Raw genomic sequence first — 25,151 nt, 5'->3', positions numbered from 1 at the left:
GACTGTAGCTCTATAGTATTGTCTGAAGTCTGGGAGAGTTATTCCTCCGGCCTCTTTCTTTCTCTTCAGTAATGCTTTGGCAATTCTAGGTCTTTGATGGTTCCATATGAATTTTATTATGATTTTTTTCTAGTTCTGTGAAATATGTCCTGGGTAATTGGATAGGGATTGCATTAAATCTGTAGATTGCCTTGGGCAGTGTGACCATTTTAACAATATTGATTCTTCCAATCCAAGAGCATGGAATGTCTTTCCATTTTTTAAAGTCTTCTTTAATTTCCTTCATCAATGGTTTATGGTTTTCTGTGTATAATTCTTTCACCTCCTTGGTTAGATTTATTCCCAGATATTTTATTACTTTGGGTGCTATTTTAAAGGGGATTGTTTCTTTACTTTCTTCTTCTGTTGATTTATCGTTAGTGAAAAGAAATGCAACTGATTTTTGAACGTTAATTTTGTAACCTGCTACCTTGCTGAATTCTTCAATCAGCTCTAGTAGCTTTTGTGTGGACCTTTTAGGGTTTTCTATAGATAGTAACATGTCATCAGCATATAATGGATCTTGTTAAACTGTTCATTAGGAAACATATCTCCTGGTCAAATCAGGGGATTCCCCATTTGAAAGATATGAATCTTGCTTTGGGGTCACGGACATCATCAAAAGTTCTACACCTGAGATCAGAGATGAGTCAGCAAGGACGAGGCGCATAACAGAAGTGTAAAGGCAACGGACAGCCTCCCCACGGGGTTCCTGCCTAACTCGTGCAGGGGTTCGCATCTCTCACCAGGTGAGTAAGTGCTTCCATTCCTAGACGCACATTCTAAACGGCCTGCCGTGGTCACACCTTCCTGTCCCCTGGCTCCTCGGAAGGACTCACACATGGCTGGCTCTCCCCTGCTTCCAGCCCCTCAGACTGAAGCAGTGTTGCTGATTAAAAACAGAAAATGTGTGTTCAGCACAAATCCACAGCAGTGTTTGAACCCAAAGCAGGGCACACTCAGCACACCATACTGGTGGTTCTCCAGCCTGGGTCCATGCGGGACACAGGGAGGGTCGGGGATAAGGGTGTGAATTGGCTCAACTCAGGAAGCGTGTGTAACAGAGAGCAGCTACTTAAAGCCAAGGAGGAAAAAGCAGCTCCAGCACTGAACAAGCGACATTCAAATTTGGCCAAATTCTGATTTAAACAAGCAGCCACAAAGAACACATTGTGTTTCTGACTTCAAAAAATGTTTACAACCAGAAATATAATGGGTTTAAACCAACTTGCTTTGTTGTCATCATTTTTCTAATTAGAAGCACTAAGTTCTCCTTCTTCACCGAAATGATTAAATAACTTTGTAAGTTCAATGATATTACAGATAGTTACTGATAAGAAAATCAGTAAATCTGCACGGTTGTCTAGTCTCCAATGATTCAAGTACAAACGAATGGCTGTTAAAGATTCACGGAGCAAAGGTGGACATGCCACTTTCCAGCAAACGTGCCAGCCATGACTGTGTGCGATGAACGGTCCTGTTTTAAAAAGACATGTGTAAACAGAACATTCAGCAAATTCATTTTAAATGAGCAGAACCTGAATCTTTCAGCAGGCTGGAGCACACGCAGAACGTGTCTTCTATTTGTGAAAGCAGAGGGACCCTCCTGCTCTTGCCTGCTCTGTCATAATGCTGACATCGGTTCCCTGCCAGTGCAAGTCACATAGGTCGCATCGGAGAACCCAGGCCCTTACTGTAAAGGGAGCACTAATTACATCCTCAGTAAATGGGATGGAGCCCCTTGTCTGAGCCCCGCATTCAGTGTCTTAAAGGAGCCAACACTTAGCAGCCTGGAGAGAACTTATTTCAGGACCTCAGGTGACATGCTTTTGAAAACCTGAAGTTATTGCCCATACCCCTCAGCTGGGTCAAGCATGCAGTATGATGAACCCACTTATTTGCTCCTCTATGTTCACCGCGGTTGTAAACAAGCCGGTTGTGGGACCACCGCAAGGAGACCTGCAGCTCCCACCCAGGGAGCATCGCTGTGAACTCAAGGCAGTGACGAAGCAGAGCGCCCCTGACTCCCAGCCGCTCTCCTCGCTCAAGCAACTCACTTCCAGTTATTCCAAGCCCATCTAGCGGTTTAATTTCCAGTAGCTGGAAAACTGCTCCATGACAAAGAATGTAAAACACTCAACACGGAACTTTACGTGAAATTTAATTTCAAGATTTCGCACTAATGTCCCAGAATGATATAGCTTGGTGGAAGAGGCAACTATCTCTATGTACATTTTTTTAAAAAGAAAAACATACAAGAATTACTGCCCTGGTTTAGAGGCATTCTGACATGAGAATTTATATAAGTCTTCAATCCACAGTCTGCTGAAACATTTGTCAGCCATCCTGAGAAGCACAGCTAAATACATGCCGGGTTTTTGGTCACTCCTGAGATCAGGGACTCTGCAGGGACAAACCCTACAGAAGGCGGTTACTGGGAGCACAGGGATTAGCCCATTAGCCCAGAGCCTCCGCGGCTCAGGATCCTTAAATTGTTTCCAGAACACTCGGTTATGCTGTGAGTGGCAACTCGAAGGTTTCCAGGAACTTTTCGTTTTCGTCTGAGCCACATTTCTGTTTTCCCCCAGCAGTTCAGTTATTTAAAAATAAGAGGGTGGAGGGGGAGTCTTTTGGGGTAGGGATAGAACAATTGTCACGCACAGGCTCTGTATTAAGTATTCGGTGCTGAGAGCTGAGCTGTCCCCTGAGTTGCTGGGCACTCGGCTAGGGCCCTCAGAATCGGGCAGAGGCCCCCAGGACCGAGCTGCACCAGCGACCCCGACCCGCACCCATCCAGGGGCTCGCCTCCGCTCGACCCTGGGTTCCGAAGATGCACACAGGAAGATAGGAGGAGTGAATCCCCACTCCCCAGTTCTGGAAAACCTGGTTCCCACGGCCACAGAGCCCAAGCACCTGCCCAGCCAGCCTTCAAGACAGGGAGAAGGCAAAGCCCACAGTTTCCATCTGGGATACTGGGGTTGGGGGACTGAGTGGTCAGGGCGCGAGAGCCCACTGTGCCCGGGGTCCTGGCGCCCGTCAGCCTGCACGAGCCCCCGGGGAGACAGGGATGGGGACGCCGGAAGGAAGGGGGAGCCGGGTGAGGAGGGGGCGTCGGGAAGGAAGGCGGAGGCGCAGCGGGGAAGGGGGCACGGGGTGAGGAGAGGGCGGGGGGAGGGAAAGGGGGCTCGGAGGGAAGGAGGGGGCGTGGGGGGAGAAAGGGACGCAGAGGGGAAGGCGGCGCGCGGAGGGAAGAAGGGGGCCGCGGGGGGGGGGCCGAGAACGAACGGCTGCGGGGGGCCGGCACTCACCTGCGGGGCACCAGCAGGCGGCCGGGGCGCCCGCCGGGGGCGGCCGGGGGCGGGGCTCCCTCGGCGCTCATCGCCCCCAACTCGGCGGGGCCCGCACTCCGGGCCGTGGGGGCTCAGCGCCGGGGCCCCCCGCGAGCAGCCAAGGGCCCCGCGGGCGCCGCCTCCGCGCCGCTCTGAGCTCGGGCTCCCCTCTCAGCTCGGGCTCCGCGGGCGGCGGTGGGAGGGGCCGAGCGCCGAGCCCCGCCCACGAGCCCCGCCCCCGCCTGCCTCCGGAGAGGAGGGGTTGCCAAGGGGCGGGGACCGGCTGCGGGCGCGGGCGGGGCGCGGAGAGCGCGGGCGCGGATGGGCTCCCACCGGTGGGGTCGAGGCCCGGGCGCTCGGGGCCCAGCGGGAGGATGATAGGTTTGGGTGCTGAGGCTCCCTCGGGCGGGCGCCCCCTTCCCGCCCCTGCCCCCTGCTTGATCTGACTGGGGTCGACCCTTAGACCACAGCGTGGCGCCCCTGGGCCTTCCAGGCCCTCGGACAGTCGCCACCGCGCTGCTTTCCGGGTCCCTAGGGACCGCCCCCCTGCGACCTGCCCTTCACACGGGCGCTGACGCTGGACCCCGGGGACCTCCAGGACAGGAAAGCGCACAAAAGCCTAAATGCGCGCCCGCCCGCGCCCGGGCGCGGAGGCTCCGGGGGCGCCTGGGGCGCACGGCTGGGCCTGACCCTGGCCTCGCACCCCAGACTGTGACTCGGGCACCAGCGGGTGGGCTGTTCCCTTGCTCTTTAAGGACGACGGTACTGGGGTGTGTAGACTCCAGTCATCCTAATTTAAATGTAAAGGAAAATTAGTTTGGGGCAAATCTCAGACACACACACACAAACCACGCAACCAACCTTTTAAAAGAAGCATTTATTTTCCTCCCTTTCCAAATCGATGTCTCCCTAGTCCCCCGACACTCGCAGCGGCACGAACGTGCACAGCCCTTCGTCCCAGGAAGCCAGTTTCATTGTCCTTCCAAGGCCAGGAAAGCCGGACAGCTGGGGTGGCGGGGTGGCAGGGTGGCGCCCGCCCCCCTCCGCAGGTGGAATGGAACAAAAATTAAAGACGCTGCTCTTTCTGACGCCAACCTGGTGTTTTCCGGCTCCATCAAAAGAGAACGGACTTGAAAAGTGTTACTTTAAGATGTACGAAGTGCTGGTTTCATACACTTCTATACTGCAATGTGACCACCACCCTAAGTTGGCTGATACCTTCATCAGCTCATATAATTACCATTTCTTTTTTCGTGGTGAGAACATTTATAACCTACTCTCGCAACTTGCAATCATGTAACACAATACTGATCAGTCACCAGGCTGAATGTGGGAGACCCAGGATGTGTTCACCTTAGAACTGAACAACATCCTGTGTCCCCCAACCCCGATTTATTCTCTTCGACCGAGCCAGGCTTTTTTAGATTCCACATTTGAGACTGCACAGTATGCATCTTCCTCTGACTGACTGGTCTCACTTAACATAATGCCCTCAAAGTTCATCCATGTTGTTGCAAGTGGTAAGCTTTCCGTCTTTCTCGTGGCTGTGCAATAGTCATTACATGTGAGCATAATACACACGGATGCACACGTGTATGTAAACCAGGTACACATGCGTACACATCTATCTGATATATCATGATACAAACACGTACGCACACGCGCACTCTCACCCCACGTCTTCTTTATCCATTCATCCATTACCGTACACTCGAGTTGTACCCATGTCGCGGCTGTTGTGAATAATGCTGATTGAACATGAGAGTAAGATAGCTTTTCTCAATATTCTGCTTTCATTTTCTTTGGTTATATACCCAGAAGGGGGATTTCTGAGTATAGTAGTAATTCTATTTCTTTTTTAAGGTACTTCCATACTGTTCTCCATAGTGGTTGCACCAATTTACAACTTGTTTCAACTGCTGAGCAGGCTGGGTTTCTAACCCAGATGACGAGAAGAATTGGGCTTTGCAGATTTCTCTCTCCTTTGTATCCCCAAATCTCCTGTGCAGAAATCTACTGACGCTTCTTAATGCTCATTGGGTTACACTTAGAAGCTCCTGAAATGCAAAAATTAGATCCTTTTAATCCCTAGCACAGTGCCCTGAACAAAATAATTTCTTGGGTGAGTTGGTAAGAAATATTGTACTATTTTTTTATTTATAGCAAAATCTAGCATAAGAAAAAGAAAGTATGAAGGATTGTTATTTGATGTTACATTTTTAAAAAAGAGTGCATGCATATAACCTCTGAGATCCTAAATTTCTGCAAGATACACAAAGACACTGTCTTATTAACCCCAAGGGAAGACCCATCCCAGGAGCTGAAGAGAGAGAAATGCAGAAGTGTTGAGTTTACAAGATTTGAGTTTTGTTCAAATTTTACTATTAAATTGTTGAAAGAATATGGTCATAGTTTTTTTTTTTCCAGAGTAAAGTTAACTTATTTGTAAAATACAGTTTTATTCAACGATTTCTGGGATCCTTTCTACACTAAAATTGTGTGATTCAGGTCATCTCAGGTGCTCTGGGGCTGCCTTTGGACAGCTAAATGATTCTGCGTTTAACGGCGGCACCTCTGTTTTCATGCTTTATGTGTTAGGGTTGTGCATGTATTTTTAATAATGGGGCTCTAGCGCAATAATAATGATCATAAATCATGAAACACTGACTATCCTGAAACTCTGAGAGGGAATAACCTGGTGTGAATTTCCTATTTGAAACCCAACTCTAAAATTTTCATGGTCAACATGGAGTTCTTTCTCGGTTGTGTCTGAAAACTGTGTGTAAACAGTGTCTTCTTAACTTACTGACTTTTAATTTTGAAATAATTCCAAGTTTACAGAAAAGTTGCAGTTGTACAAAAACCTTCCACTTACCTCGTCTAGATTCCCGAGTTGCCTGTATTTAACTGCATTTGCCCTAGGATTCTGTTTCTCTCTATTTATATACAGATTATTTTTTGAAGTGAGTGGAAAGTACTTTGCAGACACAAGGCGCCATCACCCCGAGTACTTAACATGCTTTTCCTAAAACTCAGACACAGTCTCTCACCTTCGGAGCATACACATTAAAATCGGAAAATTATCAGTCACACAATAATGGCGGACCACGGTCAAACTGCACCAATTTTCCCAAGAACATACTACCATAGCAATACATACGTAATAGCTGATTTTCTCCCTTTTCTGTCATCCCTTCTGCTTTGAACCAGTTCAGGATCGTGATCTGCCGTTACTTTCAGGATCGCCATCTGCCATTAGCTGACGTCCCTTTGGTTCCCTTCAATCTCAATCTTGACATTTTTGAGAGTATAGGACGTCCCTCACACAGGAGTCGTCCATGTTTCCTTCTTTCCTTGATTCCTTAATACATTTTGGCTGAAGTCGCACACACACGGCTTTGTGTGCATCATGGCAGAAGACTCACGGTGTTCACTTGTCCTGGTTCTGGTGACATCAGCTTTACCTCTTGGCTAAAAGTGTCTGCCGGGTTTCTCCACTGTGAAATGAGTTAATGAATATGGGGCCGTGCTCGTTAGTAAGTAACAGTGAATACATCTGTCAATAAGAGATCACTGTAAATTTGCCTATGGGTGGTCGCATTCTGCACAACAGACCACGCTAAACGCAGCAGCTTCCAGCTCTGCTGGTGTACCTGCCCCACACGGATTCTGTGGACCAGACACTCGCGGCACTCGCGAGGGGCCGGTCTAAGTGCTTCTAGCTCAGAGTGTGTCGGGAGGTCGCAGCTGGGGGCACACCAGGCCTGAAGTCCTGTGAAGGTCAGACTGAGCCTCTGGGACCTTCTCCGTCTGGTCCCCTGTGAGGGGCCGTGTGAGCGTCCTCCCGGCATGGTGGCTGGCTTCCCCCAGAACAAGCGGTCCAAGAGACCCAGCTGTGATGTCAGAGGCTCACATCATCACTGCCTCTGAGTGAACATGGTGGGTCACGCAGGGCCACCCCAGACTCCATGTGGGAGGCCAGGACGCGAAAGCCAGCTCATCCCTGCATCTCTGGAGGTCGCCGTGGAGGCTGGGCTGCCCTGTAAGTTGAAAGTGGGTATTTAGTAACCCACTGCTGACTCTTGCTTGAATCAGTTGTTACTACGACGGTTGCCAAAAGGTGAATCTGTAGCTTTGTCTTTCCCCACTCGCTGCCTGGTACTCTGCACAAATGTATTTACTTACTCATTCATCTATCTGTATCAATGTGAAGACATTTATTTATACCTATTCCATTCATTGGGTTATATTCCATCACTATTTTGATGCTCACATTGTGCCAGATTTGGCCAATTAGAGCCCCTGGGAGCTGACTCCTGTGTCCTTCAAGTGTCCCCATCATGCCCTGAGGACTTCCTCATTTCTGTCCAGACTTGCTTTTTCACTCCGTCCCAGCATCAGCCCGCACCCCAGGAGCCCTGACTCCTGTTAGTGGAGAACAGAGAATGGTACTTAGTGAAATCTATACTCGAAGGGCTCTCTGCTGCGAAACTACGGGCTCCCAGCTCCCTTGGCAGACAGAACTATGAAGCACATATCTAAAATTTCTTATGTATAAATGTAAGTGTGTCTATGCACACACTTGTCATTCTCTGCTGGCCGCCCACACCGTTGTGCAAGTTCACACACACCCTTCCTTCCAGATCCCCGCGCAGGGTCGCCCACCCTCTTCACAGCTCTCTTCTCCGTCAGGGGCTCCTGTTACTCACAGATTTATTTGCTGTTTGACTTAGTGCCCGTGTACCTAACCGAGCTCTCAGAAAGGTGGCCCTTCTACAGGACGTCGGCTCAGCTGGCCCCAGATGCTCAGGCCTCTCTCGGCCCCCCTCACCCCACACACAGGGGCGCCAGCCGGCCGAGGGCCTCCCAGGAGGACTCAGGACCCCTCCAGCCCCACCTGTGCGGGGCTTTCCTTTCTCTGCGGTCTCAGCCCCTCAAGTCCCGGCTGCTTCGGGAGCTGGAACTCCACCTTTACTTCTCCAGACCTAGAGGACCGAAGAGTGCTCGAAGCTGCTGTGTCTGCTCAGTTTCTCGGCCCAGAGCTGTTTACAGATGCACAGATCCCCTGATCAGAAGCCACACAGGACGTGAGGTCGTCTTGGAGCTCCCTCCTCTCTGCATCCTCATCCGAGGCTCTGGGGCACTGGCTCTTCTCCCGTGTGCTCAAAACCAGTGCTGTACCATATCCAGCCTTCATGTTTGCTCTTTTTTTCAGAGAGATGGTCGAATGCAGCTTTCTCCATCTTCCTACACCCAGAAAACTCTAGTGTTTTTAAACCGCACTTGCTACAGAAGAAGTATGTTTGCCTATGACGTAAGTTATTGGTGTTGTCTGAACTAGAAATTCAGTAACTAGTAAAACCAATCCATGAATTATTTATGAAAAAGACTATCTCATGATCACTTACCATATTTCTACCAACTAATGAAAAAACGGCTCAGTCTCTGTAGTTACTTGAAGGCCCAGTTGCAAGTTGATCTTCAGAAAATTAAAACCATAGTTAGTTATTTTTCCCGGAACATTTAAGAAAGGGGCCAATGGTCAGGGTCAATCTGGACAAAGGTAAAAATATATTTTCAGTTTCATTGACCCTAAACCTGGCCTGTGGGGTTTCCCTGTTTCTCTTAACAGAAGAGAGCGTGGTCTTGGTGTCTTCAGACGGCGTGGGGGAGGAAGAGTGGCGTCCTTGTCTGCTCAGAGGACAGTGCTGGGGGTGGCTGTGCACCTCCCAGTCACACTGGTGCCTTCAAACACTGATGTCATAGTCCCCAAGTTAAGGAAAAGGAGACAGAGATTGAGAGGGGAGCATGTGAGCTTTACGGCTCAGCGATGCCCACCTGTGAATCTACCTACGCCACTGTGAAATCCGCCTGCACACACGCACAGGCGTGCCCTCGGGCCTGCGTCACAGCCTCGTTGAAACAGAGAACTACCGGGAATGCCGTCTTCACACAGTAAAAGGGACTAAACATGCACCAGTTAAATACATGCATTTTTGAGCAGCTGCTACTGAGAATGAGGTCTATTCACCATTTATGTCTGTTAGCCGAGGTCCACAATGTCGTAGGAGAAAACGAAGTTAGAGAATGGACACACTGAATGGTACACTTTATGACAAAACACAGTGCCGTGTATGTGACAACGTGCACCTGTCAATAAGGTGTGTTCTGGAACCAGCTCACGGGGACCAGTCGTTTACGTCTCTTCCCGAGTCTGCGGGGGAGGAAGGCGTGTTTGCAGCTGGAGGTCGGCCATGGTCAGAGTATTGTCACCCGAGAAACTGGCAAGAGACCCAAGCTGGAGCTTTTCATTAAATGAGAGCTAGCTCACCAGCGCCCAGTCTCCCGTGTGTACGTGCTTTCACACCTGTGCGTCCATGAGGGTGCTGACGGCGCCCCCTTGGAAATAAACGTGATTACGAAGAATATTTCATCCTTAGTAATATTTGTGTTTTTTACTTTTCAAAGAGAAAAGGTAATATCTGTATTGATAACACATTTTTATGCTATCAATACCATATACCTTCATATGTAGCATATACGATATACTACGTGATAAATACTATGCAGAAGTAAGTTTTTTCTGTGGAAAAACCTGTTAGTTTATATTCAACTCAAGATGTTAGTTATTCATGTTGTATTTTTTAAAATAATTGCCTAAATCCAGCTTAAAAGAGCATAAGCCATGTGGCTGTGGGTTGTAACACAGTTCTGTCCTAGAGGCAAATATTGCCCAAAATACAAGTAAATAAGAGGAGATGTTTTATTTGAAAAAATACGCATAGAACGTCCCATCCATTTGCTCTAAAACTGAGGACAGAAAGTCTGGGATAAGCCTAGGCTGATATCAAGAAGCACTCCTCCCAGGGGCGGCTCTCCAGCTCCTGCCCTCACTTTGCAGCCGTTTGTAAACATCTTTAGGCCGCGCTCACTAGATACAATCTGGTGTGAGTGTAAGTTATGCACACACGCTCACATGTGCACACGCACACGCACACGCACAAGTGCATACACATCTTTTGTCTCCCCGCCTGGACGTCAAACTCGAGGAACCCCAGTGCTCTGCTCTGGGCTGACCTGGTGTTCGGGGCCCTCACTCCTGAGGGCTGGACTTGTCAGCTGGCACCGAGACCTACTGGGCCTTCCACAGTCACTGAGCAGGGGCACGGAGTCCCACGCCAGGGTCTGTGGGGGTCTGTGTTGGACCCTAGAGGTGGACTAGCCCTCCCAAGTTCAGGTAACCGTGACCTTAATTCCACGACGTGAGATTTCTGAGACGAACCACAAGTCAAAAGAAAAGGCTTGTCTCTCCGGAGGAGCCGGTCTTATCACCGGCAGGATTACTGTTGCTCACTGATCAAGTCGGTGTCCGCTCAGCGTCTCTGCTGTGGTCACTTCTCTCCTGTGACTAATGCTCTGTGACGTGCTCGAGGCCTTGGAAAATCCTGTTACGTAGCAAGTCAAAACCCAGTAAGTTTAGGTTTCATGGACATGAAGATAACATCAAAATGAATAATTTAGGTAAATCTCTGTCTTAGTTTGGAATTTATCAATATTTCTGAAAATGAATCTGGGTAAGAGCACTTTCAAGACTTTATGTGAAAATTGAATCACATTTCAGGAAAGGTTTTTATAATGTTTTCATGTCCACCAGGTTTTAATAAAGACAACCAGGGGCTGAGCTCTCCCCTTCATTTATGTTTGCCTGATTACATACGTGTGTGAGTATGTGAGGTGTGCATGTGTGTGCACACATGCGAGTGTGTGTGTGTGCATGCAGTGCATGCTGTGAATGTGCACACTGAGTGCGAGGTGTGTGAGGTGTTGCATGTGTGTACAAATGTGTGAGTATGTGTGCTGTGCACGTGTGTGAGGTGTGTGTGCACATGTGAGTGTGTGTGTGCATGCAGTGTATGCTGTGAATGTGTGCACTGGTGGTGTGAGGTGCGTGAGGTGTGCATGTGTGCACGTGTGTGAGTGTGTGAGGTGTGGGTGTGTACACGTGTGCGACTGTGTTCCAAGGGCTTCCACCTCACGTTCACCTCCGGGCGGAAGGAGCGGGGTGGGGGAGTGAGGGGCCTCAGCGGGTCTCTGGTTCCGGGACTCCGGCCCGCCGGCCGTCTGGACGCCCATCGATGCTGAGATGTACCCGCCCCCGCCTCCCGCCCCCGCCACGTCCATCTCGCCGTTCGGCCGTCCAGGGTCACAGCCAGCCCGAAGCCCTTCAGAGCGCGCTCCGGTGCGGGGCTGGGGGTCCCGGGTCCCCCGACGACCGCGGGAGGGGCCGCCCGGCTGCGCTGCGGGGCACCTGCCGCGGGAGGAGATGGTTTTCTGGGAGCGGAGACGGGGCTCGGCCGGGTGGCCCCCGCGCGGGGCCTCGCTTCCTCACAGGTCAGATGAGGGGAGCCCCAGCCTCCAAGACTGCTGCGAGGGCTAAGTGAGAACACGAGGGGTTTCAGGCGCGCTGGGCCCGGGTATTGCCCGCGGACACCCGCAGCGCTGGCGCAGGCGCCTGATTCAGCGCCCACGGAGCTCACTGGTGACGGACACGTTCCAGCCCGGGGCCTCGAGGGGCAGGGCGAGCCGCCAGGCCTCTCAGTCCTGGGGGGCGGAGCCCCCAAATGTTACCTCTTACTCCTGTATCAAAGGATATCCAAAAATTTTAAACAGACACCTTAATTGTCTTAAATTATGGTGTCAGGCAGAAAGATTTTTAAAAATTAAGTTCTAATGATGAAAAGGCATTTTATTAATCTTTCTCCCATTTGATTTGAAATTACTTAATTCTCTGAAACGTTCTTTTATCTGGTCACGGACATGGAATTAAAAAATTCTGGGTCATGGAGGTTCAAGTACTAGTTGGATGTGTATTCACCGTCAAAAATATTTTTGTGACTATTTTATGGAAGCTCGTGAAGTGAACAATTTTTATAAGAAATCTTATTTTCAAACCTACCATTTTCTCAATAGTCAGTTGAGGGACACTGTGTGCCTGCTGCACCCCGACCCGGTGCCTGCTTGCAGTAAACGTATACGCTCACTGAGGACACGCGTGCACACAGATCACGCACAGTGAGTGTGATGCGTTACATCGGCCAGCGTCCACAGCGAGATGTCACAGAGCACTCACCCGCAAAACGAGTGTGGTGGCAGGAGCCGGTGCTCAGGAGAAGGAACCGCCCCCACCTCCGCTTACTGTTGGTGTATTTACATACATAACGTGTAAAAATTTACCAAAACTTGCATCTCCTGAAAAAGTTTTTGATAACGTAAATGTGCGATATTGCGTTTTAAGCGTCACTCTAAAGAATCTGATGGACTCTTACTCGCAAAGTTTTTGTGCCTTTTCTCTCCCCTGCTTTTTGTGAAAAAATCATTGATTTATTCACACAGTAATTCTTTGCAGATAAGACTGACACAAATGGCTGTTCTTTTGCTGGACAGAGGGGATCATGGGAAAAGAAGTTTAATTTTTTTGGCTGTTTTGTCTTTGCGGAGGAAAAACTGTCTCTCGGGGAGTTGAGTCTGTTTCTGTCCACGCTTGCGGAACTCCACTCACCCACCCTTGTCTCAGGGGGCAGGGAGATAGGAGAGTGTTCACCCTTCAAAGGTCTTCCTGAGATGGAAATGTGATGTGATGCTTTGGACAAAGAAAGGCCAGATTTAAGGACTGAAAGAGAGAGCGCACCTTTGAGAACCTTGTCCCGCCTTGAGGATCATCTTGATTTAACCGCATCCTCTATGACCACTGCCTATGTGCAGTGGCGTCGGGGGGAGTCACTGGACTGCCGACGTCGTGGTCTGGCTGACGACGAGGGGTCGGTTTCTCCTCCTGTCCCGGAGGCAGTGAGAGCGCAGCTTCCTGCAGAAGGAACAAGCCCCCTCGGGCAAGTCCCGGGCCCGGGGTGGTGGGGGTGCTGTGGCAGTCCTGCAGTTACGCGGCAGTCCATGCAAACTTCAGAGCAGAAGCTCGCCTTTGAGACTGGACTGCGTGAGTGGATGCCGGACCTTGGTCTGCGCAGCCGTGGGAACGGTTTTCTTGTTGAGAACTTACAGTGAGCACAAGTTTCCAAATCAGTGGGATGGATTTTCCAGTTCAGTGGTTACAATTTTCCAAATGATTGAATTTGGAGTAGAATTTACCCAGAACGGACCAGTTTTCAGGCTTTTTGATTACAGTGGACTTCCTCAATTTGGGAATGTATTTTACTTTTTTAGCAAAGATTGTTGAGTGCTGATTTATTTTATTTTATTTAATAGACACAGAAAACGCCAAAGTCCTGGGCTTGTTTAGTCATTATTCCTCAGATCAGCATCTTAGCTGCGAAGGAGGCTTCTTGCTGTTGTTTGAAGGAAGTTTGTGTCACACCTCCTCTGCTAACCGTGGGACATGTTAGGAAAATGTCTCTATTGCACACAGAGGTGCGCTGTCAGGAGACTATTCCCAAAGCCAACAGGGTCCTGCAGACATCAGGCAGCTTCTCTGAGACCTACCTGGCCTTGCTGAAATGTCCACAGCTCTCCATCTGCCTGACCTCGTGGAAACGTAAGTTTGATCTCATTATTGCGTATGACTTCACTACAGAGGCTTTGCATGACTTTATTTAAAAATGATCGCCCTTTAAATAGAGGAATTAGTGTGAGTTCTTCACTTTGATTTAATGGAAATGTCAAAGAAAAATACGAATGTAAAATCTGTACTATTGGCAAATGTAAACTTACGAACACACACACACACACGCACACACAGCCACTTTATATATATTTTCTCCTTGTATATTTCCACCTGCTTTCAGATCTAGGTAGGAAGACAATGGAAGATGTATAGTATGTTGACAACGGAGCCCTCTGGGATGAGAGGCCAGGGCAATTTACCAGCAGACACTGAGTCATAAATTTAACGTGCTTGATTCCCCCTGAAGCTCAGTCTGAAATAGTGCCATCGAGTTCCTTCTGTTTTCCTGATACTTTACCAGGTCCAGGCGGGTGGAAAGACAGCGGTGGCAGTGCTGGGGGGAGGGGGTCTCCTCTGCCACAGGTGGGGCGGGGCCGCCACAGGCAGCCGCACCTGTCACCTGTGCTGGGGGGGCGCAAGAGCCACCTGCACGCCTACCACTCGTCCCAGTCCTCGTCTTCAGGTCCCTGGACACGTGTGGAAGCCGGTGTGTGTACTTTTTTGAGCAACCTGAGAACCGAATGACAGATATTGCTTGTGCTGTAATTGTTCATTTATGTGTTGATTTCCTGAGGAAACTAAGTCTCTGGGGGATTTTAACTCAGGAGTTCCTCTTTATAAACTCATTATTTAGCATCTACCTGGCACAGAGATAAAATCGCAGGGAATGTTCGCTAAGGAACTAAACAGATGAGCTTTCTTTCTCTTTTGTACTTTCACAAAGCAAGTTGTCATATCTGAACTGTGGGAAATGAAATAAAAGTAAGTAAAACGTTTAGAAAATCTAGAACTTAAACAGCAATACTACAAATCCATCGTATTGATTTATCACACAGCTTTAAGGTAATCACCGTGTGCTGAGAACCGCTCTCGGTGGTGTCGAGCCAGTGGAGCAAGGCTGATCTGATTTGTGCCCTTACCCTCAGCGAGGTTGCTGTGTAGCCACGGTCGGTTCTATTAGCTGATCTATCTTTTCCAGATGGAGGTGAGACAGGCCCCGTGGACCGAGTGGCATGATATTTGCGATGTTTGGTGCCTTGAGTGGACACTGTGCCCTTGCCAACTCACACTAGGGTATCTTTGCAAAACATGCGGACACTCAGTAGGTGTTTGGAATCTATTTCCTCAAAAATAAGCCCTTGACACAGGGGGAGTCACTCAGGTGGCACAGAAGCTGGGGCGAGGGCACTGCCGATGCAGGCAGTTGGGCAGCAGGTCCCCCTGGGACACAGTTAACCCCCTGTTGTCCAGACCAAGGTCTGGGTGCCGCGTTTTCTCCAACGCTCATTCGGGCTCACCAGCGGTGCCGCTTTCCGAGCCCTCCTGGGAGCACTGTCTGTGTTCAGTTTCCATCAGAGCTCTATGCCTAGTGAGTTACTCTGAAAAGTCCACGTCCCTCAGTGCCCACGGGGAATGTTTGCTTATCTTTACCTAATTATGCCCTACTTTTCCTTTATGGATTAGCCAAGTTATTTGAAGAAAAATGAGCAAATCCGGATATTTTAAAACGCAGAGAGGTGTTACCCAGAATCCCTTGCACTGGCGTACGTGCCCTCAGACAGCACCCTTCCTGGGTGTGAGCATCAGGTATGACATCCATTACTACAGCACAGGTGAGCCGTTGTGCGTCGAGGTTGCTCTCTGTTACGTTTTCCCAACTAAAATACACTTAAACACTTGTCTATGTAATTATGGGTTTATGTCGTTTTAATTGCTACATAAAATTGCCTTTTGATATTTAACTCATTTTATATTGTTGAATACTGTGATAGTTTATTATTCGTGTCAGCTTGATGGGGTCACAGAGTGCCCAGATATTTGGCCCAGCATAATTCTGGGGGTTTCTGTGAGGGTGTTTTGAGGTGACGTTAGCATTTACATCAGTGAACCAAGTAAAGCACACGGTCCTCCCTGCTGTGGGTGGGCCCTGTGCAATCAGTTGAAGGTCTGTGTAGAACAAAAAGGCTGATGCTCCCCAACTAAGAGGGAACGCCTCCTTCCCAGTGACCCTCACTCTGGGACACGGGCTTTCCCATGAAACGTCGGTGCATCCTCCACCTCAGGGCTGCTGACTCACCCTGCAGATCCAGGGACCCAGCCCCATCATCACACCAGCCACCTCCGTGTCATTGAGCTCTTTAAGGGGCACATTCATCCTGCCTGTGTCTCAGATGTTCGGCTGGTTCTGTCTCTGAAGGGCTCTGACCAGTGCGGATGCCCCAAGTTTAAGACTTTCTAGAGAGAATCCCCAGGGACGCTTCTTTGAACATTTACTCATTCGAAGTAAATGGTCTCAGGTGAAATTCGGTCCGAGTGTCCTTGCCCCATATCTCTGCATGTCCAGGAGCTGCTCCTATTTAAATTCCTTGATCAGGGCATTCCATCCAGAACCAGATTTCCTTTCAGTGCTCTCTGAGTTTATTTGTCCTTTTGTATCGACTTTGATCGTCACTTACAAACATGCATGCATTCTGCACGAAACCTGAAAGGAGAGTCCCTGTGACTCCCCCATTGGTGGGGCTGAATAAATGCTCTGCACACAGCAACTGCTGGAGAGTCTCGGCCAGATGGATGCGTGAACAATGCAAACTCCACCCTTCCAGGGAGGTGACTTTGCTTATGCAACTAGGATAAATCAGAAAGTCACTCTCCCCGGAGGTAAGAGCACATTTGCAGTGGGTTTGTTTAAGTCACATCGTGTAGCTTCATCCTCGACAGACCTCGGTGTATTTGCTGCGACATCTTAAGTAACTTGTGAACCAGAAATACAGCTCTCAAGGGGCTTAAATACAAAACCCATGTGGGCACCAGGGGACGTCACAATGTCTTCTCTGGTGCGGCTTCTCCTTGCTTGTGACAGAGCTCAGAGAGCAAAGTTTATTCATCGTGAAAGGATTTTTTCATTGTTTCTTGTTACAGTGTTTTTTCGCTTGGAGAGCAGCCCCCGTGGCCCGGGAACATTCGCACGGTTCTAGGTCAGCATTTCTTGGTCGATGCTGCCTTATCTTCTGGTCTTCCCAGTCTAAGACCCTGAGCATTCCACTGCCAGATGAGCTTTCAAAACAGCCAGCGCAACAGCTTCAGCTGTGTGACCACCACCAGAGCCCAGCACTGGTCTCTCATGTGACAGTTTCACAACCATCTCCTTCCCTCATGGCTCCAGGGACATCCACCCTAAGGGGCAGGAGTTCCAAGTCTAACCCTAGCCCTAACCCTAGGGGCCTCCCTGGACGGTGGTGATGTTGTACACACAGAAATTTACCTCCTGGAAACCGCAGGATAAACGCGCTCAGGCCCCTCGTGGGCTCCCAGGGCCCCGGTGCAGGGCCGACAAGCTGTCATGCGGAAGGTCCACGTGGTCTGCAGCTGCGGCGCTTCCGTGCCTGCTGGTGCTGTGAATAAAGGTGTTTTCCATCAGGCTCTTAAGCCAGGAGCTTAATCAATACACAACGTTATCCTTTAAAACGACCTAGAGAACGTTAGTAAGTACAGGACATTTCTAAGCGTGAAAATTAATAAAATGAAATTAATAATTTTTCATTGCTTTAGAATAGGAAGGGGGATGTCTCTCAGGCCTGGCAGGCAGAATGTGAGTGAGCCAAAACCTGCAGACAGAAGCCATCCTTCACTATTTCTCAATATTTCCCAACACCTTCTAATAACCAGGATTTGGCGAACATGTCCTGGAAGATAATCTAACGTGGGCAGAGAGCTCTGGGGGGGACACTCTTCTCCAGAATTCCTTCCCCGGTGGTCACCCACCCCGTGTCCCCGCGGCAATGTGGTCCCATTCCTCTCCCTGAAGCAATCGAACCCGTCAGCAACACTGCACGTCATCCGGGGAGACACTAACTTACCCCTCCTGGAGCTGGGTGATTTCAGCACCAGGTGACTGAGCTTTCCTTTGGTCCTCGTGGGCTGTACGGTAGACAGGAACATCGCGGTCTTAGAGGACGAGGAAGCCGAGGTCCTTTGCTCCAGCTACCCGGCCTCCTGACCATCGGGCTGGAGGAGAGCCTGAGCCCCTTCAGGATGGCGCCGTGGCCCTTCTTGTGCGTCAGCAGGCTCTGGGCCCCACTTGAAGAGCAACCTGCCTACTCTGTCATCTGGGACACCTTCCAACGTGCAGAAAGGAGGCTGCACAGTCCAGACTCGATGCTTTCGAATTCTCATCCTTACCTTTAAGTTTTTTCAGTCTTGGATTCAAGATTGTATACAAGTTGAGTCAGCTGAATTGCAGACTGCACAGTTCCTGGCACAGAGTCAGGTTAAAATGCATGTGTATCTACCAGTGGATGGGTGGATGAACAAAATGAGTGTTGTTACACTTCTGCGGTCCTCTCTCGCTTTGATGAGAACCAAGAAGTCACACAAAAGGGCCCTCAGACCAGAGCTGTGAACTGCTGACCAGTCTGATACAGCAGCGTGAGAAAGGGCTTGTTTGATTCTCAGGAGGAGCTGAGTTCAGCTGATGGCTCAGGAGTGTGGGGCAGCAGTGTCCCGAAGTGCAGTGGGATTGGGGGGTTACCTGAGTCCCGCTCCAAAGCACTGCCACCTTTGGGTGAGCTTCTAAGGGAAACCGAAGACAACAGCAGAGGGAGATTCAGGAACCACCTCATCAGAGCTGCCGCAGTGCAGGGCTTCAGTGCAGTGACAGCTGGAAGACAGGGCCCCAGCACGTGGCTGCAGGACACAGCCCACCCATGGCATCTCCCTCCCTGACTCTGCAAGTCAACCTGAGCCCAGGATACTTGAAATTCAAATCTCATGCACTTTCCCCTGTTTTCAAATTCAAAAAATGGAATTAAAATTTTAAATAAATTTTTCTCTTTGGACAAATGACAGCCCCCTAACTACTCGCTTCCCAAATCTTCTGTCTTTAGACTTTTTTATCCTGCTCAGGCCAGCTGCAGGACTGCAGGACGCCGGCCCAGATGCCCAGGAAGGGTCTGGGCTCCTCACAGGAGCTGCCCTCTGGGCATCTCCGCTGGGTCTGGTGTGGCTCCTGGTGGGGTCCTTTCCATGAGTGGGGCGGATGCTCCGTTCCCATCACACTCATGGCTGTGGTCCTGACGGGAAATTGGGAATTCAGCCCTGTGCCCCTCACTGACTCCCACTCTCACCCGGGACCCAGCAGTGTGGGCCGCAGCTCAATAGCCCCAGATGAAGGTTCAGCCCAGCACGCGCTGCACACTTGCACCCCTGGGCAGCAGGCAGATGTGAACGCCTGGGCCACCTGCCGCAGGCTGGGATGACACCGGACCCAGTGGGCAGAGCTCGGCGCCAGGCCAGCGGGAACTCTGGGCTCCGGTAACAGGGCGGCTCTGCTTCGTTTGGGCTGAGGCTCTCAGTCTATTGGGAATCAACGTGCCTTTCCACCGTGGGCGAGAAATCCTGCACGTCCAAGGGGTTAAGGTGTGAATTGTTCTTGCTGGGGTGCGGGCCAAAAAGCAGACTCAACACCACCAGCTGTCACACAATTTTCCAAAAACCTCAGTGCCCCTGGGTGTTCCATTCCTGCCTCAGACACAAAGGTAATAATTACGTCAGAAGCATCTGCATGAGTTTTAGGGTGACTCGGGCAATTCTCAAACTAGAATGAGGCACCCATGTGGTTTTCCCCGGTCCCTTGCTGGGTGAATGTGTCCTCTAAGTGTTACGCCCTGCCATCGCTATTTCCTCCAAAGCTCGACTAATCTAACTTGAATGGTCTACTTTGCCAACATTTCAAACAAACCTGTAATCAGAGTGCGGCCCCGAATGGCTGTCACTGAACTGGAATCTCACGCAGGCCCTAGAAGGGCAGAGTAACTGCCTAAGCACTGGCCCTCTCGTCGCTCGCGCGTTTCCCCGGGACCCATGCTGCGCTGCCAATGACGCTATTTGGGTAAATCGGGGAGAAAGAGGGACTGGGAGAGTGGACAACCAGATTTTCTGAAACTCTGTTCATTCCACGGAAAGGTTCTGACACATCGTGAAAACCAGCTTTACTCCTAGGATATAAAAGCTACAGCAGCTTCTCACACTAAGACATTACCTGGGAAAAGTTACAGTAGCTGACTCACAGCCGCTGGGTCAGCAGGAGCCCCCCCCCCCCAGGCTGGAAGATTAGCGTGCGTGCGTGTTTAGGCAGGCAGGCAGTAGACACCCACACTGAGTCTCTACATAAAACACAGGGGTATTAGTTTTGCAGTTCCATTAGTTTTATTGACTGATTTTGATAATTTTGATAAGATCAGTTTAAATCAATTGACTAAAAGTAGGACATGCCAACATACTTAAGACTTGAAAGCTTATTAAAGACATCTTTTGATCTAAGCAATTGACTAAGCAGATGGATCCATCAACAAGTCGAAGACGACTAAAACCCCAGGAACACGGAACGCTCCCGCTCGGTCAGCGTCCTTCAGCGACCACGAGGAAGCTCCAAAGCAGCGTCTGCACCACAGGCACAACAGAGTGATGGGGTTTCGCTCATTTCCATCACAGAAATAGCGCCGGACCTCCCTGCCCTGGTGTCCGGGGAGCAGAAGATGTGTTTTCAAACATAATACAATGTGTCTGAACTTGGACGGCAACTTGGCACGTGTCTCTTGACACGTCAATAAACATGACTTTAAGGAGATTAACTGAACCAAACATTTATAAATTTCCCACTTCTGAGCGTGCATACCTTCCCCCAGAGGACCCAGTGTGACTGGCCCAGAATCCAGGTCTGACCGTGTGGCTGGTGGGTATCAGTTTGCACAGACGGCTCTCTCGAACCTCCGCGTGTCACCCGCCCCTGCTGTCTAGCGCCGCCGGGCTCTCAGACTCTCGGAGCAAACTCACTGGAAAGCAGTTTATCAGGACGCTTGCCGTGGCTGTTTTGCTGCGGGGTAACTAGGCGAGTGCAGGAGAAGGGAGGGTCTCCTTGACGCCCTGGGGGGCGAGGGTGAAGTGGTCCCTCGTCACCGTCACTGGCTGCGATGGCCCAATTCTGGTGCCAAAACTCATCAAATGACACTCTAGTAAAATGGCTGCAGCCTCGCCCAAGAAATGTCCTGCCAGCCGTTTCAGGTTTTTAATCTACGAAGATAAATGTCACGCCCAAGAATGGAAAAAGAGATTATTCATATTTATGAGATTCTTTCCCAGAGAGAGAGAACTTTTTTAAATGCTTTCAAAAGCCATATTGAACTCACTCTATTTTTTCTGAGAGTAGAAATCATGGCCAAAAATAGACATTCACTGATTTTATTGCATATTTTCCATGAAACCCCGCTGGCTTCATAGGACAAAGGAGTCTGTTTTGAAATATGCACCCTCCACAGTGAGAAATAAATGGAAAAGTGAATCATATTGATTTTTTTATGAAGAACTGATAAAATAAAGCAGTCTTCTGGGCAGTTTCAGGGAAAATCAATTCCACAACGGTTAGAGTCCATGGGCTTCAGCACCGTGCGACTGTCAGTTGGAGTAACTTAGAGCAAACACTGAGCCCGAACACCAGAAGGTTCGGGATGTTAATCCCTAAGCCCCTGGAGTCCTGCTGTGCTTTGTGACGCGATGACACGGTCCATGACTGGGAGGAATTCCAATCTTCTGTGTGCGTAGTAATAAAACAGCCGTTAAAACATTCACCTGCATTTTTATTATCAAGTAGCAAGATGTACTCACACCAGATCACTGTGTCTCTTCCAAAAGTAAATAAACTCACTGCAAGTTAGATTAAAAGGGAAAGTCACTTGGCAGTGTCCATTTATAAGAATAATCATGTGCTTCTTTGCGCATTTCCCCTTGCAGAAAGACGCCATAGAGTCCTGCTACAGGGCAGCTTTGAGCAATATTTTAATCGTTTAGTCTTCTTTTTTGGAGAACGGAGAACAATGTCATTTCCTCACTCAGGGTGGGGGCAGGGGGCGTTCAGGGGCAGAAAGGGTCACTGATAACGTAGAGAGTGTTAGTGGAGGAGGCGTCCCGCACACATCCCGTGGGTGGCCTCACACCATCCTGCGTGGGAGGGTCGGTGTGCACCGAGGTGTCCCAGCTCCCCTCCGGCCCCACCCTGCGCATCTGGACGAGTCCGCCCTGCTCGTCCCCAGGACGGGGCCCCCTGCTCACCATCCTGTGGAGACCAGGGAGGAAGCTTCCGTCCCTCCAGGCAGAGGAAGGACAGGGGAACCCCCGTCAAGGGCGGAGAGCAGTGCGGGGGCACTGACCCAACGGCGGCAGCCCCGTGGCCTGAGTGACCCTTCTCGAGGCCGCAGGCCCGGACGTAACCAGGAATGTGTGCATCAGGGACTTGCCGCCGACTCAGAGCAGCCACGCCTCCAGCCCCTGGACCTGGAGAGAGCCTGGCACCCGCTTCCCACTGCTGCCCCCGGGACCGCTGCTCCCCGACGTCTAAGAGCTCCCAGCAGCTTCACCTGCTTCGTTCTGCACACACGGCCTGCCCAGCGTGCCTACTGGTGTGTTTTCCCTGCTGGACGTGTGTCTGTGAGGAGGCGATGTCCACATTGCTGAGTGCGGCTGGCCTGGTCGCGGTCCTGGCTGGGTGGTGTGAATGTTCCCGACCTGATATCCATTCGCTGCTGAAGCGCACTCAGGCGGCTTCTTTGTCTGGTTTGGTTTGGTTTGATCGGTGTTCGCTTTCACTGGTCTGCACACGGCTTCTTCAGGCTGCTTTCAGTGACTGTCACATGCGGGGAAGTGTAAGTGTTCAGCTGGCGCAGACGTGGCCATGTGCTTCTCACAAGTAGCCCTACTGGGGGCCAGTCCCGCCAGCGAGTGTGAGAATTCTGGTTGTTCTAAATCCGCGCCTACCCAGAGTTTTCTGTCCTTTTTCTTCCGTTTTATCTCGTCCATTCTGGCAGACGTCCCACTGTATTGTGTTTTCACTTTGTGATTTTTGATACTTGGATTGTGGATTCTCATTCTGCATGCTGGATCACGGGAGGAAATGAAAAGTCTTTTAAATTATATTACAAATCGAAGAAATACAGCCTCCAAAGGGTGCTGTATGTCTTTCCTAAGACTGACAGAAAAACACATAGCTGGGTTTGAGGTTTGCCTAGAACAGTCGACAGGAGAGCGCTGCCGCACTCACACCCAGCCAGCACAAGCGCCTACCGCGCGCGCTCGGGTGCGGGGGTTTGTTACCTGCACTGCGACCACATTTTGTTTCCTCTGCGTTGCCTCCTGGTTCATGACTCAGTGAGGACACTAGCAGGGTTATCCTTTCTGGAGTTTTAGCAAATGGCCATCAGGTCACCTACTGTCCTGGGAAGAAAGTGCTTCACAGAGGGGCTGGACATCAGTGTGGTCAAAACTGAGTCTCGACAACAGACTCCAAACCTCTTCTACTGTTCTGACTTGAGACACGTTGGGCAGAGTCCTGTCTCAGATTCACTGAACTGGAGTTAGGGGGGCAGGGTTTCCCGGAATTATTTCTGCAACGGAACATCCCCTCCTCGCAGGCTCCTGGCGTGGCTGGCAGAACTCTCTCCACCAAGCACAGGCTGCACCGTCCTTGCTCGTCATGACAGTAACTTCTTCTTTATCACTTGTATTATTTGAACGAGATCTCACCACATCAAAATCCAACTTTGATTGTTACTTTCTACCTTTTTCTTAAGTCTCTCTTAATTCAAGTTCTGTACAGTGAGGGGATTTCTCTTTCCTAACCCATCCCATTGTTCACAGGCTTTGAAATTAGGGAGACACAAGGCTGGAACGACAAAGGACGGCAGAACCCCTCCGCTCCCATCAGCTGATCAGCTGCGGCACCAAAGCAAACCGAGACTCCCGGCTCCCCGTCTCCTCTCTGGGCTGTTAGCCAGGCTTTCTTCTGTTAAATCACGAATGTACTTCACAATCCGAAAGAAAACATCACAATCATCAACCTGCATACCATACATAGTTCATATTCCAAGTGAAAAGTCTAGGTTACATGTGTGAACAGATGTGCTTGCATTTCAACTTTGATTTTTCTCAAAAAAGAGAATTCTGATTTGCAAAATCATTTCTACTATGAATCATAGACATGTTTATTGCATGATAAATAACAGATCTGTATATAAATAAAGTTTCACCAGAAAAATAATGTAAAAATATTTTTGGCTTGAATTTTCACTTTGCATTTTAATAAGAAACACATCATTATCACTTTAAAATTTTATAGGATGATTTTGAAAATGACAGTTATTTCAAAGAAAGGTATTTTTAGACAAATGAAAAAAGTTCAACAGAAAATTTAGTATAAAAAGAGAATTATTATGATGTAGTTAAATAGAGAATAGTTATTATGTAGTTGAAGTACATTTTAAAAGCCTTTTATTATATCAAACAAAGTAAAGTTCTGTTCGAATCGTTAGAAGCTTTTCTTTAAAAACGTCTGACTACTAGTGTTGTGGGAGGTTTTGAATGACTGTTGTGCCCAGAATCATTCCCACTGCTCTGCTTCTGTGCTGTGGGCCATCCTCCCAAGGAGACAGATCTCCCGTTTCCCTCTCAGCCTCTCCCTGACACCCCTGGGCAGGCAGCCCAGCCCCTGGCACCAGCTGACGCTCAGAGACGATTAGAGATTAGCTGGTGATCCCCCTCTTCTGTTCAGGACATAAAGCACTAAGATGGGCTGACTTGTCCCAAATCGAGCGACGGGCACAGAGGATCGTGGACTGACTGAGGCATTAGAGTCTGAGACTTCACGGCACTTCTTAGAGCCCAGCAGTGGGACAGGTCAAGCTGGCTGCGTGCAGATCAGCAAAGGAGGGGTCTCAGGGGTCACCACGTGGTACCGGCTTCTTAGGCTGGACCTCTGGGAGGGGAACACTCCACTGGCTGTCAGAGCAGAGATGTACTTTAGCTCTTAATTAGCTATCTCTGCTGGGTGGTGACTTTTACAAGGGTGGGAAAGCCTGCTTTCTCACTAACCCTACCCTAACCCTACCCCAGCCCCAACCCTAGCCCCAATCCCAACCTTAACCCTAAACCGAACCCCAACCCCATGCCCAATCCCAACCCTAGCCCCAATCCTAACCCTAACCCCAGCCCCAGCCCTCACGCGGCACAGGATCTGCACATGCAGTGGGACCCACAGCAGTGCTGTCCGTCGGAGGGGACTCCAG

The 25,151-nt window shown here is 49.8% G+C and overlaps 1 protein-coding gene and 1 long non-coding RNA gene across 2 annotated transcripts in view; one reads left to right on the top strand and one right to left on the bottom strand.

The window, feature by feature from the left end:
• The window catches only part of SNTG2 (syntrophin gamma 2), a 121,957-nt gene extending 116,863 nt beyond the window's left edge, over window positions 1-5,094 (bottom strand). Inside the window, 2 exon segments of the mRNA XM_032497939.1 lie at window positions 3,348-3,520; window positions 5,073-5,094. Of these exon segments, the coding sequence (XP_032353830.1) occupies window positions 3,348-3,520; window positions 5,073-5,094 (195 nt within the window).
• Window positions 5,095-19,074: 13,980 nt separating this feature from the next.
• The window catches only part of LOC116668860, a 19,914-nt gene continuing 13,837 nt past the window's right edge, over window positions 19,075-25,151 (top strand). Inside the window, exon 1 of the long non-coding RNA XR_004326073.1 lies at window positions 19,075-19,085. This is a non-coding gene — a long non-coding RNA (uncharacterized LOC116668860). The remainder of the gene's footprint in view (window positions 19,086-25,151) is intronic.

The sequence above is a fragment of the Camelus ferus genome, chromosome 15 (genome assembly GCF_009834535.1).
Source record: "Camelus ferus isolate YT-003-E chromosome 15, BCGSAC_Cfer_1.0, whole genome shotgun sequence".
In the NCBI taxonomy this organism is placed as follows: Eukaryota; Metazoa; Chordata; class Mammalia; order Artiodactyla; family Camelidae; genus Camelus; species Camelus ferus.
Note: the sequence above shows the minus strand (reverse complement) of the source record. Positions and strands in the feature narration are given on the sequence as shown.